The sequence below is a fragment of the Rutilus rutilus genome (assembly GCF_951802725.1).
Source record: "Rutilus rutilus genome assembly, chromosome: 4".
NCBI classification, from domain to species: Eukaryota; Metazoa; Chordata; class Actinopteri; order Cypriniformes; family Leuciscidae; genus Rutilus; species Rutilus rutilus.
In genome coordinates, this window is record NC_140212.1 from 4,168,909 (window position 1) to 4,187,952 (window position 19,044).

General features: G+C 40.6%; 1 protein-coding gene across 8 annotated transcripts in view; it reads right to left on the reverse strand.

The window, feature by feature from the left end:
* foxp2 (forkhead box P2) overlaps positions 1-19,044 on the reverse strand; it is a 99,396-nt gene that overhangs the window by 33,019 nt on the left and 47,333 nt on the right. For all 8 annotated transcript variants that reach the window (XM_084406452.1, XM_084406447.1, XM_084406449.1 and 5 more), the window contains one exon: positions 3,029-3,118. Coding sequence is in view for 6 of the 8 variants with exons in the window: in XM_084406447.1 (XP_084262573.1) it covers positions 3,029-3,118 (90 nt within the window). In the remaining 2 variants the exon portion in view is untranslated. The remainder of the gene's footprint in view (positions 1-3,028; positions 3,119-19,044) is intronic.

Consider the following 19,044-nt stretch of genomic DNA (forward strand, 5'->3'; position numbering starts at 1 on the left):
TGTTTCTGTCGTGGAGGCAAACGTGACAGAAACAGAGAGTGTTTGTGCCATAGTCGCATGCTAGTGAGCTGAAATTGGTTTGTTTGGTTGTTTCACCTTGTTAATGCTGGTGTATCACTCTCTGAGCCCACACCGCTAACAGGTCAGAGGTCAACTCTACCTCTTTAAACACCTTTCTGACACCTAGATGGCTGTAATATGTCATCACAACAGCCCGATGTCACGCCTACATGCTTCTGTTTGTTCAGCATCCTCCTGTTTGCTTCTTACCGCTGTTTCGTCAGTATTCAGTATCGCTAACATGTGTTTTCACACTGTTAAATGCCCATTCTGCCATCAGGACTAGATGCCTGGGCGGCACATGGAGCCAAACAAACAAACCGGCATGTAGCTTATAGTTGGAGAATGGCAGCTGGGCTGATTGGTAGGGCAGGAGACACAATTGCCAGTCGCGTAAGCTTTCTGTAATCCCCCTTCCCTTTCGTCCTCTCGCTTTTTATTTGTGTTTTAAATGTCAGTGTATAAAACGCACAGGAGATATTGCCACTCGGAGGGAGAAGCTCTACGACGCGAGAGGACTGTTGTGTGCCTTGGGAAATCCTTGTAAGCAGCATGAAGAAGGCACAAGGATTTACGGGGAAGAAATAGGTGTTTATTGACTTCTCCTCTGGGCTTACGGGGTAATAATAGACCTGTCACATTACGCAAATGTGGAAAAGCGGCTTCTGAGCGTGTCAAAAGCGCGAGATGAGACGCTGGATAGAATTAGTCAGCCGACAGGCTTTAGACACTAATACAAGTAATTAAAACCGTGAGCTCCAGCACTTAGATGCTTGTGCGGTAAATAATTTATACGCCATGATCTATGGATCACTTTCCCTGCCTTTCCTGGACAGGGAAAGGGGCGGATTCATCAGTGTCAGGAAACGAGCAGGCGTTTACTTTTTAATGTAAATAAGTCATTCTTCAAAATGCTTGTTACTTGGCTAAGTACACGCAACACAATCTGAATCGAGTTACCGTAAGCGTATGGAGGTCAAAAAGAAAAGATATTTGAAGGTATATTCCATGTTTAGTACAAGGTAAGATCAGTCGACAGCATTTGTGGCATAATGTAGATTACCATAAAACCTAATTAAAACTCATCACTCATTTTCTTTCGAAAAAAGCTAGACTCTACAGGTGAATGTGGTCAATCTGTAAACGTTTAAATAGTTCAGTTCAAGACATGAAAAAGATGCGTGTTAACATTATTTTAATGAGAAAAACAGCTTTCTAACCTGAGTAAAGTTGTTCAGTTTTACAACTTTGTTGCTAGACAGTGTAACTCCACTCTAAAATGACTGTAAAAATTAGCTCAAATAATACACAAGTTTTAACAGAAGAATTAATGTAAATGCTTGATATTTCTGCTTTTAAATGTTTAAAAAAATTGGCCCCGTTGACTTCTATTGTTCATACCTCACCTTAACCTTGATTTTTTTTTTCAAAGAAAAAGAGTCTAAATAATTTTTTGTGGTAATCAACATGCTGTTGATTAAAACAGCTCTGAATAAGTTAATAAAGTAAAGGATCGACAGCATTGATTAACTACACCTGGAAGACAGCACTCAACAAGCCCTGATTCATATTGATTCATATGGCTAACATGAGGCAAGGATGGCATAAGCAAATGTAAATATTCAATATTTACCATCCTCTGGTGTTATTAGAGTCAGGGGCTCGGTCATGGGCCACCAGTTATCACAGACCTTCCTCATCCAATATCACTCGGCTTCCTCTGGAAGTATCGCACGGCAATTTGCAGTCACGCTGTGTGCCGGGAATCCATTCTCTGAGTATACAGACGGTGGCGAAACTACAATAGATACACGAAAGCGCATCCACCTAGGCTTTGTTTTACAACTAATATCTTTCCACAGAAGGGGAAAAATTATTTGATTTCCCAAATACAAAACTCATATTTGCATGGAACGGCCTGAATATATTAAAAGCGAAAGGCACCAAAACTTTAACTTACGGATAACTAGATACACAAGGGTGTGACTCTTGGAGAAGGTGTCGCCATCGTTATACTCTGTGAAAATATTAACGATGAGGGTTAGCGCCCATTTTCCCTTCCTTTAATTAAATGCCCGGGGTACTAATGAGGTAAACCACCACTGATAGCGCTTATTAGCAGGAAGGAGGGCAAGCTCTCTCTCACACTTAATTTAAACCTAAAAATACGGAGCCTGGCAGATGTCAAGCACTTACATAATTCGAGGCGGCGCATTTGTATTGTGGGGATGTGAGAGAAATAACACATCGGCAGTCAGCGGGTAAGTAAACAGGTCTGGTAATGGGTAATGCGACGTGCGCGATGTTGCTGTGACCTTTACCAAATCACTGACAATAGCGATGCGGCAAAGCTGGAATCAATAATGGCAAATTATCTTGGAGGGGTACAAATGACAGCTAGTTAGGATATGCAATGCTACAGGAAGCTACAGAGTTGTACAAAACTTAACTTGCACTTAATGTACAATGGAAGTGAATGGGGTCAATCCATAAACGTTAAAATACTCACTGTTTAAATAATAGTATCGCCTCAAGAGGAGAACAATATGTGAGTTAAAAAGATTTAAACATGATAAAATTTACTTCTATAGTAAATGCCTCACCGTAACTTTGATTTGTTTTTTTAGAAGTAATAATAATTTTTTTGTGGTAATCAACATTATGCCACAAATGCTGTCAAATGTGCTTGTATTGAACCTGAATAATCTTTTAATATGTCAAAATCTTTTGTCACAGCGTGATTTCAAGGTTGGCCAACAGAGGTGGTGAGGTGAAGTAGCTGTAGACAACAGAGAGGTTTCAGGTGTGAGGTTTCTTTTGGAGAAGGGCCGGCCTGACAGGTTGAAATGTTACTGACAGCTCCAGAATTACATTGCCAAATCAAACAGAGTAGCTGGAACAGAGGAAATCTTTTCCAGAGCGCCATGTATTATGGATGGACTTAAGAGATTAGCGAGGAACTGCTCACCTGCAACGGACGCTGTTTGTCGTTGTTCTTTGGAGATTTCAGGCCACTGCCTGGTTGCTGTAGGAGTAATTGCCTTGCTGCTTGTAGGGCCTGCAAAGAAAAGAGAAGAGAAAGAAAGATGAAAAATTAGTTTTTTTCCCCCCAACCTTTTTCCTCCTCTTCAACTCCGGCACACTCAAATATCAAACACTATGTAAGGTGAAATCAACCCCACACATTCCATCCACTACACTATTCATTGTTGTTGATGAGCCATGAATCATCTCTAAGATATACATTTTTCATGATAATCCACAAAGCCGTGATGAAAGATAAATACAGTTTGTCTAGCACCTCTGAAGAGCACGAGGGGAAAAAACACACACAGAGAGTGTCAGTGGTATTGACCTGTCTAGTGTGTGCTCAGCTGAAATACCCACTTCTCAGCAAATTACCGTCCCATTTGCATATTCATAATATCAATTTGAAGTAGAGGCAGGCAATGTGAAGTGTTCCTAGAAGCTGTAATTAAAGTTGACAAATCAACATCAGATTACCTCAGGAGTGAATTAACAAGGAGCTGAGCATTAGCAGGGCCCCTGAGCACAGGGGTGACGCCGGCCCCACTCTGCCAAATCACTCCAAATACCTACTTATCCAATGTCATATAACAATACAAGAATACTAGGTTGCTAAGGCAAGCATCCCTATTGTTCATACTTCGTTTTAAGGGTTTGTTCAAATATTTTAACCATTAAGTATTCAACTTTGAGACGTAAAACGTTCCGCACAGGTTGTGCTACAGACATGAATGATAGCTCAAATTGTGCAATTACTTTTCTTTCTAAGGGACCAAACTAATGATTTACGCACTGATCTATATAAATGACTGGATTGCTCACTGCGTTCTAAACTGCCAGCAAGGAAGTGTTCGATCGGCCATATTGGTATTCCCTACCAACAAAGGGCATCAATGACATTTGTAATATAAATGCTGAGCTGTCTCGTTCGTTGGCTGATCTAACATTCGCTACTGTAATGAAAATGAACGTAACTTTTAATAAGCAGACTTTAAACCAATAACCATTTAAATGTTTAGGATGTTTGCGGTGTAAGAATGTACAGGGAGACTTCAGATGTAAAAAACGCTGACTCGTTAGGTAATGTTTTCTCATTAAAATCAGATGATTTCCTATTAATTCAATTGAATGTGAGGGAATACCAATATGGCGGCGCGGTGGCTTCACTTGTTATGGCGTCATGAGCAATCCAGTCCTTTAGTCATATAGACACTTTTTTTTTTTTTTTACATGTATGAAGTCCCTACTCTGGGCTCTTTTGACTTGGACCAGTTAGGTTGCTTACCTAGCAACCTCCCAGAACACCCAAGCAACCACTTAGAAATGTCCTAGCCATCCACATCAACATATTTCATCTTAGCAATGAACCGCCACTCAGAGCACAACCACCACATCCCCAAAGCACTTAGAAATAACCCAGCAATCACCCTCAACACCCTAGCGACTTTTACACGGGCAACCATTTTTCTTTAGAAAATGCAAAAATCTTTTGAAAAACATGTTACAGTAGTATGCGATGTCAGGTAGGTTGAAATGATGTACCTTACAGTGTTCCTCATGTATCTACAGGAATACTGATACACACTTTCAAGGGTAAGCAACTCTTTCCAGACTTCCTGGAGTTGAACAACGGCTATGTGAACACACTTGCAGACGGCCTCAGTGCCCCGACACGAGGAGAAAGCAACAAAATAAATAAAGCAATACAAACAACACAATAACTTCACAGGTGTTTCATCTGTCTGGAAAGAGGAGAGCGAAGGTCGAGGGGTGCGATGAAGAAAAAAAAACACCCCTTCAGATAAAGAGTGACACTTCTTCCAGCAGAATCAAGGGCTTGCTTTATTTCCTGGTGCTTGCCAGTATCCATGACAACAGCTGCCTTGACAGGATGTGCATATGGCACTTCTCTGCCAGCTGGTGAGAACAATGTTTGAACTAGTACATTGAGATGCTGAGCAAACAGGGGGAGAGAAGGAGAGAGAGAGAGGTGAGGGAGAAAGGAAGAGAGGGAGAGAGAGATAGGGGGAAAAGTTGCCACGTCTTAACCCGCTGGGAAGACAGCCATCCCCCTGATCAATTATGAAGAGACAGGGCGAGGAGCTGCCACTGTCTGTCTGGCTGTGCGGTGAGGAGCCAGGCTCTCCGAGCTCCTGGTAAACAAACACAACACAGTGGCGCTGGGTCCTAACAGCATCGATCTGTCTCCTCTGATGCACACACACTCACAGCCGTTGTCTGATACTTCAGGGGACACCAGGATGTGGAGAAGAGCTGGACTACTTCAGATCAGATCCCTGTCCTGTCCTGTCTTTGAAGGAACCAAACAGACAACAACAAATGCAAACAGAGTCTTGAGCACTGAATGTGGGATAGGCTACTTGTGTAACTGGATACGTTTTGGGAAAAACTTGAACTAATCAAGTAACATCCGAAGCTGGGAAGTTTGCAACAGGCAAGTTTCCGTACTTCATTGTGCCTTATTTTTCCATTCTGAACGATGCATTTATCGATTAGTCATGGTGCTTTCAGATGCACGAGTGAGTTATAAGTACCCTCGCCAAGTCATTATCAGTTGGGCCGCGTGGATGAGATTGTAAATTGCGGGAGATTTCACGCCCATCCAAGCGGTGACTGTGATTGTGTGGCTTTAGTGGTCGGCTAATGGCTTTAGCACAACAATTAACAGGAGGAAATGTTTATCCGTGCTCCGATCGATACAGACTCACTGTCCTCTGATGAATAAAAGGACAAAGTCAAAGAAGTCATTCAATACAAGGTAGAGGTCAGGAGAGTGGCGCTTCCCACAGCACACGGATGGAGACGTTTAATGGCTTTTCCAATATGAACATGAACGCTGGGAAGGTGGGGGAATGTAATCAAGTCCACTTTGCATACTAGAGGGACACTTGTTTAGAACTGTTAAAGGGATAGCTCACTCAAAAATTAAAATCATGACATTATTTACTCTCTCGTGTCAGTCCAAACCCATTTGAGATTCTTGTTTCAGTGAAACACAAATTCCTGGGCCTCTTTTCCCCCCCAATATAATAAAGGTGAATGAGAACTGGTAATGTCAAGCTGCAAAAATGAATTCCAGAACCAGATAAGTCTGACTTAAGAGTGATTTCATCAATGAATCAGATTCGTTTGTTAATCTTTTGTGTAAAGAACAGACAGACTTTGAGTAAAGAAAGGACTGAACGGACAGCCAATTCATGAACAACCAAATCAGACTCATTGAATCTGTTCACAAAACCAGTCTAAATAATGAATTCGAATCAGACTGATCTGGTTCTTGAATTCAATGATCCGAACACAATGGTGAACAGTCCGCAAGTTGGATAACAACTTAGATTTTGCATCTGACTGCAGAAGACAAAAAAAAAAGATTAAGACATATTCATTCTGGAGCCTCAGTCCTCATTCGCGTTGGTCATGGAAGACAGACCAGGAAAAATGATCCTTTTGTGTTCTACGAATACGAAGAAAGTTATAAAGGTTTGAAATAATGTGTGAGGGTGAGTAAATGATGACAGAACTTTCACTTTTTGGCTGAACTATTCCTTTAATGTTTCCTGCAGAAATTTTCGTCTGCCCTTGTCCTGTAATAGTGCAAAAACATTCCTTATTAGTGACAACACCAGACTATATTACTTATATTCGTCCTTGTGTGAAAAAAAACCCGACAAGAATGCAACACAAAGGCATATTAGGTGCTTTCCAGATTCAACAAAAGCAAAGCAACTACTGAAGTTTTGCTGGACGTCTGGAAGCTGCTTGCTTTGCTTTGCTTTTCTTCATCCTATAAGTTTTGTTGCTGTGCAGAAGAAATGCAGGCTGCCATCCATTAATGCACACATTGTATAAACAGCACAATGCATCACATTCCACAGAGCTAGGAGCTCAAGGAGAACCTGGGCTGGAGCGTAAATAACAAGGCACTCAGGAACATATTTGATGTTGATATCTATCTCTAAGGACTGGGGGGGGGGGAGAACAGAAAGAAACAAACTTGCACATTCAGTACAATGAAGAGCACATGGAAGACACACACATAAACACATGATTGCGAGGGCTTCGCAATCCTTATGAAAATACGATTCGGCCCAAATGGATCAGCTGTAATTGGTTTCAGATAGCGAGGTCGAGGGGGAAAGGCGATACCAGTCACTATTATACAAAGCAGAGGGGAGAAACACGAATGTTTACACAGGCGTTCCTCAGCTACGTTAATAGCCAAGCAGAGATCACCGGAGAGAAAAAGAGACAGGCGAAAGAAACATATGTCAGCTCTCTCACCCCTTTCACCAGGCAGTCTGTGTTTAGACTTAACACAGGGGTAATGAGGAATACATTGCAACGTTCCCAGCGCTAAAACAAGCATGAAAAGCATTAGCAGCCAGTCGCAGCTTGGCACATCATTACAAACGCATCCTCGTTTCCAAGGATCAGCCTTTAAACCAAGCTTTTAGAGTCGATGCGGCTTCTGCAACTGTGACCAAACGTATTACAAGACTACACAACAGTGTTACAGTGAGAAAAACTAGCTTTTTGAGAACGGAAACACAGTGGATTAATCTGGATTTCTGCGAATGCTAGGTCCACAATACTTACGGATAAACAAGGGTGGGGTGTTTTTGTGCACTTCAAATGCCTGTGATTCAATTGAAATGTGTTTTTTGGAGACGTGAGACTTCTCTAGATTACAATGCGCTCTGCTGGAAGTTTTGTGCACCAGAAGATCTCCGGGCTTGTAGTCGCAGAGGGCACGTCAACCATCGGCTTATGGAAAATGCACAACAAGACAGAGATAGAGCGAGAGAGCGAGAGCACAACCCTTATCAAGCCGACAGGAGTCGGCTGCCACGAAAACAAAGGACAAACAGTTTAAGCTGAACAAACAAACAGAGCTGATTGGCCGGTGGTCTGCGCAGCCTGTGCAAAGATAGGGCCCCACTCTTGACAGCAAAATATTGACACCATATCTGTTATGTAAGTGTGTTTAGGACATAGGGGTCTGATGAGGGGCCAGGCCACTCATGAATAGAAAACGTCGCTCCAGGCACGGATTTCATAAACAAGACGTGCGCTGAGGACATAACAGCCCCGCAGCGGCCCTGCGTTGGGCGCCGCGCGCTCGTCAGTATGAATGACAGCTGGACACGTTAAAGGTCCATTTGGACACACAACAGCAGTAGGTCAGTCTGTGGACAGTGTACCAACCTCTGTTGTGAGGAGGTTGACTGATACAATGGTGGAACAGACTGCCTTTTATCAAAGGTCATCCATAGCTGTGATCTGTGTTAGCGCACCAGTGAACCAGGGCTTATCGAGGTGGCTGGGCTGTCTTTTTGAGATCCAAATACTGAGGCTGCATTTGGCTCTATGGAGACAAATTGTCTTTAAATTAGTAACCGTGAAATTACTCACTGAATTTTGTTTTTATGTGAACACTCAGCGAACCAAACTCAGACTATATCAGATGGCACGTATTAGGGATTATTAGTTTAGTGATGATTATATGATGTTATATACAATTAGCATCATATTAAGTAAAAATACAACAAATGAATACTTTAATATAATTTGAGTGATTAACAAGCCCTTTCTAATTAACATGATCTAATTATTAATATAATATAATTTTATTATTAATAAAAAAAAAGAATGAAAAGACTTTAGATTTAATTATAAATAAGATATACCTTCCTTTGTTCTGTTGCTTGTTTATTCTTTAACTTTCTTCTTCCATTTCTGGTTTTAACTAAAGCAGAAGTCTGCTTATCCACTATGTGTGTATGTAACAAATAAATAACTTTTGACTTGTGAGCTCTGAGTTTAGTTCTTTAAAAAGGACTCAAGTGGGAAAACACCCCAAGACACAACATGTCCAGTAAGGATGAGCCGTGTACGCACAGCATCCATTCCAGCAGCCGACACAAATAAAAAATGAGGAGAGGAGAGCGAGTGAGAGAGAGAGAGAGAGAGAGCGATCTCAGTTATTGTGGATACAGACACAGAGTGTTTTTCCTCAGCCAAACGCCATACTTCTCAGACAAGAGAAAAGGATGTGGGAATAATGAGTGTTTTTATGTATGACTCAATAAATCAGCGGTGTGTGCAGCTCGCGGGCCGGTCCGTGGAGACACTCCTCAGCTGCAGGGCCAAGCGCGAGCTAACCGGCAGAACAATGGGCTTCTGTGAGCTGCGCTCTCTCTTTTTCTCCTTTCATTCCTTCTCCAGCTTTTTCCCCTCAATCTCTCGTACGCAGTTCCCATCTTTCCTCGCTCCGCGCCTCACATCTCCGTCTCCCTCGCTCGCTTCTTGTTTATTGATTTTCTAGATTAAGGATCCCATGGAGAGGGATTGTAACACACAACCATAAAATTATTTTGGGGTGTGCTTATTTGCCTTCCCCTTGCATCTATTTGGCCTGTGTCTGTAGACAATTATGCTTCCCCAGCCCAGTCTCAGGTGCTAATAATGAAGGACAAATAGAATCATATGTGTAAACTTCCCCTTCTGATGAAAATTTATATTAACTTTCTGCCACTGTAAACACAGAGGCATAGCCCAGCCCTCCCTGGTGAATTTGAGATGAATTCGCTCATTTCTACCCCAGAAAGCCGGGCATTTACTGGTGGGAGAGAGAGAAAACAGAGATCTGCTTCATTGTGTAACCTCACACTTATTTTTTCAAGTGCGAGGAGACAAAACACGAGTCTGTCCGGCCCATCAGGGTTAGTGTGTATGCGCAGACAACAGTGATGTGTGCGTTTGCCCGTGTTGTGTGTGTGTGAACGCACGGTCCTCGTTGGGGAAACGGTGCCAGCAATAACAGGCCAAACAGAGTCGGCTTCCACCGTTCACTGCAACCACAAACATTCATACGCTTCCCGCCTCCTGCAGACATCGTTATGGATGGTTCTCGCAAATCCGCGCTGCACTTTAGCACTGGACCACGTATAATAGTTTACAGTATCGCCAGCAACCTGTGGAGGGAATCAGACGGCGGGGGCCCCGTACTGAAAACAACATCTGTATCCCATAGAAATCCAGCAACACGTACTGAGAAGAGCGAGAGAATTTCCACTCAAATGAGTTGCTTTTGCTAAGTTGAACAACACTATTACTATTGATCATTAGAGTGATTTGAACAAATCATTAACCTTAATTTTAAACTTTGGCATATAACCCTTTGTGATTGATTATCACAAATTATAATTATACAGGAAAATCCACAACAGCAATAAATTCATAAACACTTTTGTTTGGAAATAATGGCATAAATGGCAAAAAGGATTGATAACCAAGCTGGCAAGCAGAATTCATATCCAAATATCAGAGAAAACCAAATGTTTAAGTTTCCAAATCCATATATATACGTTCAAAAAATTGAAGATACGTACATTGGCCAAGAGCCAATGAGGCACCCTTATTATAGAGCCATGCAATTTCTAGTAGTTCAGATTCAAATGGTTTACTGGTCGACAACAAATTTTGTGGAAAACGAGTCATACAGTATCTAAGGATGAGAATATCCTGAATATCTGAGCCACAAAGAAACCATCTAACAACCACCTAGAACACCCTAGTATCATGGCAGTATGATTTAAGTAAAATTTGCTATCATGTAATCTCATGCAATTCATTTTAAAGATGCTTAAAACGTCATAAAGAGGTATCACAGATCAGTTCGAGAACCAAGTGCCTCTCCTCCTCTATATCTCTCTGGGAGCTCAGACATTGTTTCTGCACATGGTTTCTTTGCTTTATGAAATTCGATCTCTCCCTGCTTCTCAACGGCTGGCTTTGGTAAAGCCCTTGCTTTCAACTGCTGTATACCATCTGGGTTTAGATAAGGTGACTCTACTGGGCCTTTTATCTGCCTTCTTTACAAAGCCTTGACCAAGAAAGAAGACTGCTTTTCACTTATACCATCAACACGTGCAAACTAGTGCAGGTCGGCGAATTAAATGAAGGAAGAGAGAGGCGGCGAACGAGTCCCCACTTCCTAGTGTGTGCTCGATGCACTTGGCTTCTTTTTCAAGTGATTATGATCCATCTCTTTTTAGCAGTTCCACGCCACTGAGCGTCACATGGTTGGAGGAATACCTCTTAATAAATGTTGCATTCAGGGGCGAGAGAAAGCACACTCCACACTTTATTTAGAGTGAGGCCGCAGGAAATAAGAAGGAAAAGAGTAGCACAGAGCTTTTGTCAGAGCGAACGAATGGGCTTGTACTCCGTTTGGGCATAGCGTTTGTTGACAAGAACTTATTAAGAGGCTCAGACAGCAGAGTACACAGCTAGAGGCGAAGTGTAGACTCTCTGCAGAAGGGGAGAGAGGCACCAATCTCTCAGTCCCATTGACAAAAGAAGTGTTTGTGCAGGGTTTCGATAGCAATACACAGATGCAATGAAAAACAAACTACGGGTCTCATGCAGACCTAGGTAGGAAATGATTGCAGTTGACTGAGCAGGTGGTAAACTTTAACACTACGAGTGAATGAGCTCATGGTGTGCTTCTGTTTCTATTTAAAATAAATAAATGAATGAATAAATGAGACAAACTCAAAATTACATTGCCCACATGAGCAACACTGCAATGAACTAAACCTAGCAAAACCTAATTCTGGAGAAAACCTAATTCTGAAGTAAATGGCTACATTAAGTAAATAATGTTGTCTCTTTTAATCCAAAAAATGCTAAATATTTTCTTTTAGGTGTATGTTTAGGGTTAAGTCTGTAATAATCATAACTAGTTTCACATAATATCCGAGCATGTGTTTGTGGTCCACAGTGAGCTCTTATATACACTGTTACCCACAAGGTTGACTGGCCACTTTGTGACCTTCAACGTAAAGCACAAACCTTTGATTACCGTGCAACTAACCAGTAACCACAGATGAAATGTTGTAGAATATGCGGTTTCTACTCCAACTGAAAAATACATGCTAAAGGAAGCTCAAAAATGGTGCTCTGGCTAGTGCAGAAAAAATGATCACCGCAAAATGGAATCGGGTTACAAGAGCACGAGTCACTCCAGGTGAAGACAAACTATTGTTTTCAGTCCATTTACCTGAGCGCTCAACTGTCATTAGTTTGCGGTGGGCCGGTAGTCCATTCAGCCTGGGTGATGGATCTTCCCAGCCCATCTCAATGAGCGTTGAGCTGTGCCGGAGATCAGTGGAGTTAATAGCGTTACATCTAGCCGGTGGTGGGCCAATGCATCTCCGTCAATCCTTCCCGCTGATGGAGCACTGGGGCCCCGGGCCCTCCTGGCTATGTGTGCCAGCGATCTGCGGCGTTTGTCTTGTGAATATTCCAATTACAGTGCGTGCCTGACCTTTTGAGTGAGCTGAGCTGGGGTAGAGTTATCTTCCCTCCTGACACACAGCGCCTATCAGTCAATGTTTCAGCGAGAGAGACAGATCTGTTCTAAGGGTTTCAGGCTGATTACAAAGAGCTTTGGATTGTTACACATAGCCCTAGATGTGCGGCGATTAAGATGCATTCAGTGCACAGATAAACATTCGTGTTCACTCAAACACGCCCGCTCTGTGTATCCACATGCCATGTATCTGCTATAATCATCTGGCTAACTGCCTGACTACACTCGCTCCCGTAAACAAACCCTGTGACGGGCCTATACGCCTTTTTACGAGGTTTATTTCACAGACCTAGCGTGAACAAAGTCATACTTTTGTAGTTCCCTCACCCTCCCAACAGCTAATCTACATCTTTCATTGAATCAAGAATGGAAATGGCCAAGAAATGCTTCTTTTTCAATTTCATGCTGAGGTAGCTCAACTTAGTAGATGTAATTTCTCCTAACAAGAAAATTCATCACAATGTCGTTCACTTAGTTTGACCATGAGAGAAATTCCCCTCCTTCTTTCGCTCCCCCCCCCCCTTATTCTACGCTTTGATGAACATCCCTAAAGCATCCCCACTTCCTCCATAACACTTCTGACCATAACTAGACAATTAAGTCAGCTGTTAAAAAGAAACAAGAGACTGTGATCTACATCGAAAAGAAATTAAATGTAAGAACATGCGTGCATGACAATGTAAACCACAAATAATATATAACTTGTGTACACAAGATGAATTATAAACCAAAATTTTTTGATGTGGGATATATGTTGAAACGATTTTCACTGAAATTGCTAGTAAAGTTCACAAGTATTAATTTAAACACAAAATTCTAAAGTAGAAAGACTGAAATAGTATATTCTTGTAAAATCTTTGTTTTATGTACAACTTTGAAAATTGTTTTGTTTTTTTACAGTGTATCACACAGAATTATTTTAAATAGTTATGTTATGGCTATAAAATATGACTGGATGAAACAATAGGCAACATTTGCCAAAATCATGCAGTTAAGCTAATGACCTATAATACTTGGCCTTATTATATAATCATATTACTGTTGTTGATGTATTATAAAAGCTCTAAAAATCACTGCAACATAGCTATTTGCTTTACTTCTTAATCAGATTTTGCTCAGACAACCATAGTCAAACTGAGGTAAGCGCCCAATGTCACCACACAACTAAGGAAATACCTAGCGGGCAAATTCATGCATCAAATAACTTCGGGTAAATACGTCTAGCAATAACAATCACATTTCAATTGAAATGAAGTAGCATTGGAAGATTTGAGCGTGAAAGCAATATCAGCTTAGCGTCAAATCAAGCATGAAGCCTCACACACAACCTTAATTCATGTTTTGCATACGACAACAGCATTTCCTTATCACGCCGTTCACTCAATCCCTCTCATGCACAATGTGGCGTACGCCGCTAGTTCCCACTCTTTGCACGTGCTAACATTCTCGGCTGTTCTCTGGCTCGTGATGGAGATGTTCAGGCCAAAATGACAGCGATGGAGAGGGGATATAGCATCTATCCTACACTTTAAAGATAAAAAATTTACCCGTACGAGCCCCCAGAAATAACACCCACTGAGAAAGCCTGCAAGCCCAGGCTAAGTGACACATGCGTGCATTTGAAAAGCCTCTTGTGTATTTGCGAGCTGAGGCCGGGCTTATTTACAGCATTTGTTGAAAAGCCCTGAAGAGCTGCAAGCTGAGAGGGTCTCTTACATATGTATTCAGTCTGAGGGCAGTGAGCTATGAGCCAGGCCAGACGCCACTCATATGATCTCCCTCTCGCTCGCTCTCTTCCAGCATTATGGAATTCAAATATTCAAGTGGAAGAGTGGCAACATCTGACTACCTTGTGCATAGTAAATAGAAAGAGGGAGAGAGGAAGGAACAGGGAGAGAGAACAGCTCTGGCAATCGCAGCCCTCAACTCCTTAACCAGATTTACATCATTTTAATATTTGTTCCGGAAAACCATCACATACAAACATCCCCAGGCAGGCGTTTCACAGGCTGATTTGTTACTATTCATGGATAAACCGGAGAGAAACTGTAATACTAGACATGCTTGTTAAATTCACAAGGCTCCAAAGCTGCCTTCTAGAAAATCCTGCCTCTTGGTTGTCAGCTTAAGATGCCGGGCATCTGCATATGTGAGCTTTTTAAGCTCTGTTAAATGGTTTGTGGTGTCATAGGCTGTCAGAGATACTGGGAGGATGAGGTTCAGGATGCTCCAGTTTCCTCACCATGTTTTTATTGAGTTTGAGTTCAAGATGACTCTAAAAGATTCCTCGCTCTGGGGGCCCTTCTCTGAATTACCTGCCTCAAGAAATATAATGTTCGGTTCACTACTCTGCTCGCCACACAAGGTTTGGGCAATGAACTACACTGCCCATAAGCACCTGCTCCATATTCTTAAAACAGTTTTTTGAAGGCATAATCCACGGTGAAAATACGTCACTTTTGTCTCTGGTGGAGGCTTCTGCCCTGAGGGCTGTTATAGATTTCAGTGCTATTAAATTCCACAGGCAGGGCTGTTAGGAAACATCAAAACAGTTGGAAATGAGATGTGAAGTGGTCATTGATCTTGACCGACCAACTGCTGGAGTTTTATTTACACACAGAGGTTAAACGTAATTGCTAAACACAAGCGGCTGGTCAGAGTTGTGGCCTGATGGTTAGCCCCTGTGCTAACACATTGAGCAGTGGTGCCGGGTCGGGGTCAAGGGAGTTTGAATCCGGGAAATGTCATTTCTTAATAACCCACTAGCCTCCATCCTTCTCCACTCTTGAATCAATAAAGAGGTATCAAATTGAATAAAAAATATAAATAGTATACCATAAAAGTACATGAGTATTTATAAATGTTAAAGTGGCCCTCCAGGGCAGGATTTGAGGAACCCTGATATAAAGTATAAAATAAAAAATATATAACAAAAATGCATAAAAAGTATGAATACACAAACGTATAACATAAAATATAAGGTTAATAATGTATAAAATAACATAACACAATTTAAAGAACCAAATAAGCATATAAAAATAAGTATATTACAATAAAATTAAATATGGCTGCACTACATAAGCACTAGTAAGGTAAAGGGACACCTTTGCAATATATAAACATTTGTTACATAAAACAATTCTCATTTGTTGCCTAAATGTGCAGACATGGCTTACTTAATTTATAGCTCTAAGGCTGAAGGTGTGTGTGTGTTTCACCTGTGCACGTCTTTGACCTGTGTTTCGCCCCCATGACGCGACTAGGGCTTGAGCAATGTTCACGAGTGTTTGTTTCCAGCAGATTTCACTCTGTTCCTTTCTCTCTCTATCCCTCCTCCTCATCCTGTCCCTCGCTCGATCTCTCTTTCAAAGCCACGGATTGACATTTCGCCCGGTCTCTAGAGAGGCCGATGGGAAATGGAGTTACTACTGCAGGCGCACTGTAATTTCCATACAGCCACATGTTATGTGGCCTAAACACAAGTGACCACTCCAGGATCTGAGCTCTGTGGCGATAATAGAATAATGCCTGCTGTTGTCTGGGGAGGAACGGAGCAGACACATCAGTCACGGCGAGGCTTATATCTTGCAGTGTCATCGCGAGAGGCAGCACGCCTCTATATGTCAAAGCTCGACGTCTACAATGTCCGCTGATAGTGAAATGGTAACCGTAAAATACAACAGCAAGCCATCGAGAGTGCATAAAACACATTTTATTTTTGTTTCTAGCGCTGATCTTTATGAGAGCTTTATGAAAGGTGGCTCTATGTATGTGTGTGTGTGTGTGTGTGTGTTATTTACACACTGTAGTGGAGGAGTCTCAGGCCGGTGTGATAAAGCTAATGAGCTTCTTTGTGCTGGAGTGTAAATGAGACAGTCACCTCGCTTTCGCTATCTGCACGGTAGAGACTCCAGGGGTGATTACTGCTTTAAATTATGCTCAAGGGCAAAGCGCTATTTGCATCAGAGGGGCTTTTATTTGGCTGATGAGCGGCGAAAGCCGTCATCACCCTGCCTGAAGATGTTGCACTCGCAGCTCCCGGTGGACGGCGGGGGAGACAGGCTGTTTGTGTGGCGTCTCTGCGTTACTTTGTTACTTTCCCCTCCTGAATGACAGTCAATGGACCCCTAGAGACGCCTCCTCCCACCTCTTCTGAACGCATGCATGTGTGTTAATGTGTTTGTGGGGTGATGATGGAGTCAGACTCATTGAATATCAATTAGCACACTAGTTTTTCCTCTGTTATGCTTCCGTTCTTGGTCTATTGTGGGATGTTTTCCAGGTGTTTTTGCGCAAAATCTTTGTGAAAAAGTAAATAAGTGCAAAATAAGTCCTATTTAGATCATTTGTTTTCCGTGGACACCCCCTCCCTCCTCCCCAAGTGGCTCCCTCAACTGCGATACTACCTCCAATTTCATTTGCTCTTACACCTGAAGAAGACGGGGAAAATATGGCTGACACTGGCTGTCAGGCGTCTCATCTTAAATTCTCCTCAAGCTAAAATGTCGGGTTAATTGCTGTCATTTTTACACCGGGCCAGCGACTTACACACCGCTTCCTGTAACAATTGCTGTTAGCAGGGGAAAAATATATAAAATGAACAGTGTCCTGTGCACCTGGACACGACATTCATAAATGCATGTGGAAGTGTGGCTAATAAAAAGCACAGAACTGATCTAAAAACAATATCGAGAGTTATACAACAGAAATATAGCAAGAGCCAATGAAAACATGACGTTTTATAAACTACTGCAGAATTTATAATTGAATTCTAATGGATGATGGTGAAATAGATTTTAAAACGACGCTTTTTTTTAAACTTATCCTCTCCAGACAGGAAGTTCATTTTTTAGAGTATGGCTAACCACACTATAAATCCATACAATCACAGATTAATAAACCAGAACAATCATCTAGAGGCTCCATTATATCACATCGCATTATCTACAGATCAATGCAAACCTTCTTGTATACATGCACTACTATTAATAAAACAACATTAAAAGCTCATTTAACAACAGCCTACAATCAATAATGTCCATATCCTTGGCAACCATTCTTGTCACAAACTAAAACAACAACAACACTAATTCCATAAAAAAAGTTGTAATTATAAAAATTAGCCACAACACACCATAAAAGTTCATGCTTAAATGTGCAAATCCTGGATTTAGTGCCTTAATCAATGATGAAAATCGAAAGGAAAATAAATAATAATATTAACACCAGAAATTCCTAGGTGTTTTTTCCTTAGTAAGAAAGTTTGGCAATGCACAAAACATTACTTTACTAACAAAAAGTAATACTTGTTTTTAATTGGACTCTTTCATCTTTCTCTAACACACACACACACACACACACACACACACACACACACATTATTAGGCAGATGTGTAGGAATTCTCTGACTGTGGCGTGTGTGAGAGGGAACTGTGCAGGAAGTGTGTGAAGTTAACAGCACCTGGCCTCCCTTTAAAAAGCCTCCCGAGGCCTGTTAGCTGGCCCACTCATTTCAATGTGTCTGTCTGTGCTCTCTCGCTCGCTCTCTGTAAGTGAAACATTGTCACTCTCTCCACTGTCTCTATGGTACTTATCTCTCCTCTCTTCACTCTTTCTGCTTACACTGCCCTTTTCTTCCACTCTTAGTGCGGATTATCTACAGACAGATAACACAAAATTTATTCAAGTAATATCCAGCTATACAGGAATAATACTACTAACTGTTATTACAAATTATTAACAATAATTTTCATACAAATTAAATACATTTTTTAATAATGTTATTTGTTACTGTTATACTATTTAAGACTATTAGCTATTGTTAAACTAACAATAAGTAACAATAATAGAAACATACAAATAAAATTTGACAGTTTAATCATTTAATAACATTATTTGTTATTGTTTAACTATTTATGACTATTAGCTATTGTTAAACTAACAATAAGTGATAATATTATTAATAATAAACAACTTTAATACTTATGGTTAGATGCTTTCGTATGGTAATGCTGCATCTAATCTAATGTTGCGATATAAAAGCCATTTAAAAATAAGATTTTTTTTATTTATACATATATTTATATTATATACATTTATATTTATAATAATACTACTTTATTTTTTACAATTTCTAATTCTGTTTGTTTACTTAATAATAAAATAAAACTTAGCAATATTAAATACTGTTAACAAGTAATAACAATAATAACGATGATGATGATGATTGATAAACTACAACTACAACTAATAATGATAATAATAATAATTCTGATTAGATGCTTCTGTATTTTATTGGCTTTGGACAGTAGCCAGCACAAGACAAATTTAAATCTACAAATTAATTTATAGTAAATAATTTATATTGATTTACATTTTTGCAATTTATTTTCAAATAAATAATTTATATTTATACACATTAAAAATTCAATAAATAATTTTTATTTGTATACTGTATATTGTACTGTTATATTAAAGTATATTAACATTACTATTTTTTACATTTCTAATTATTTTTATGTTTACAGTATTATAAAAATATGTTATATAAACATCTATTT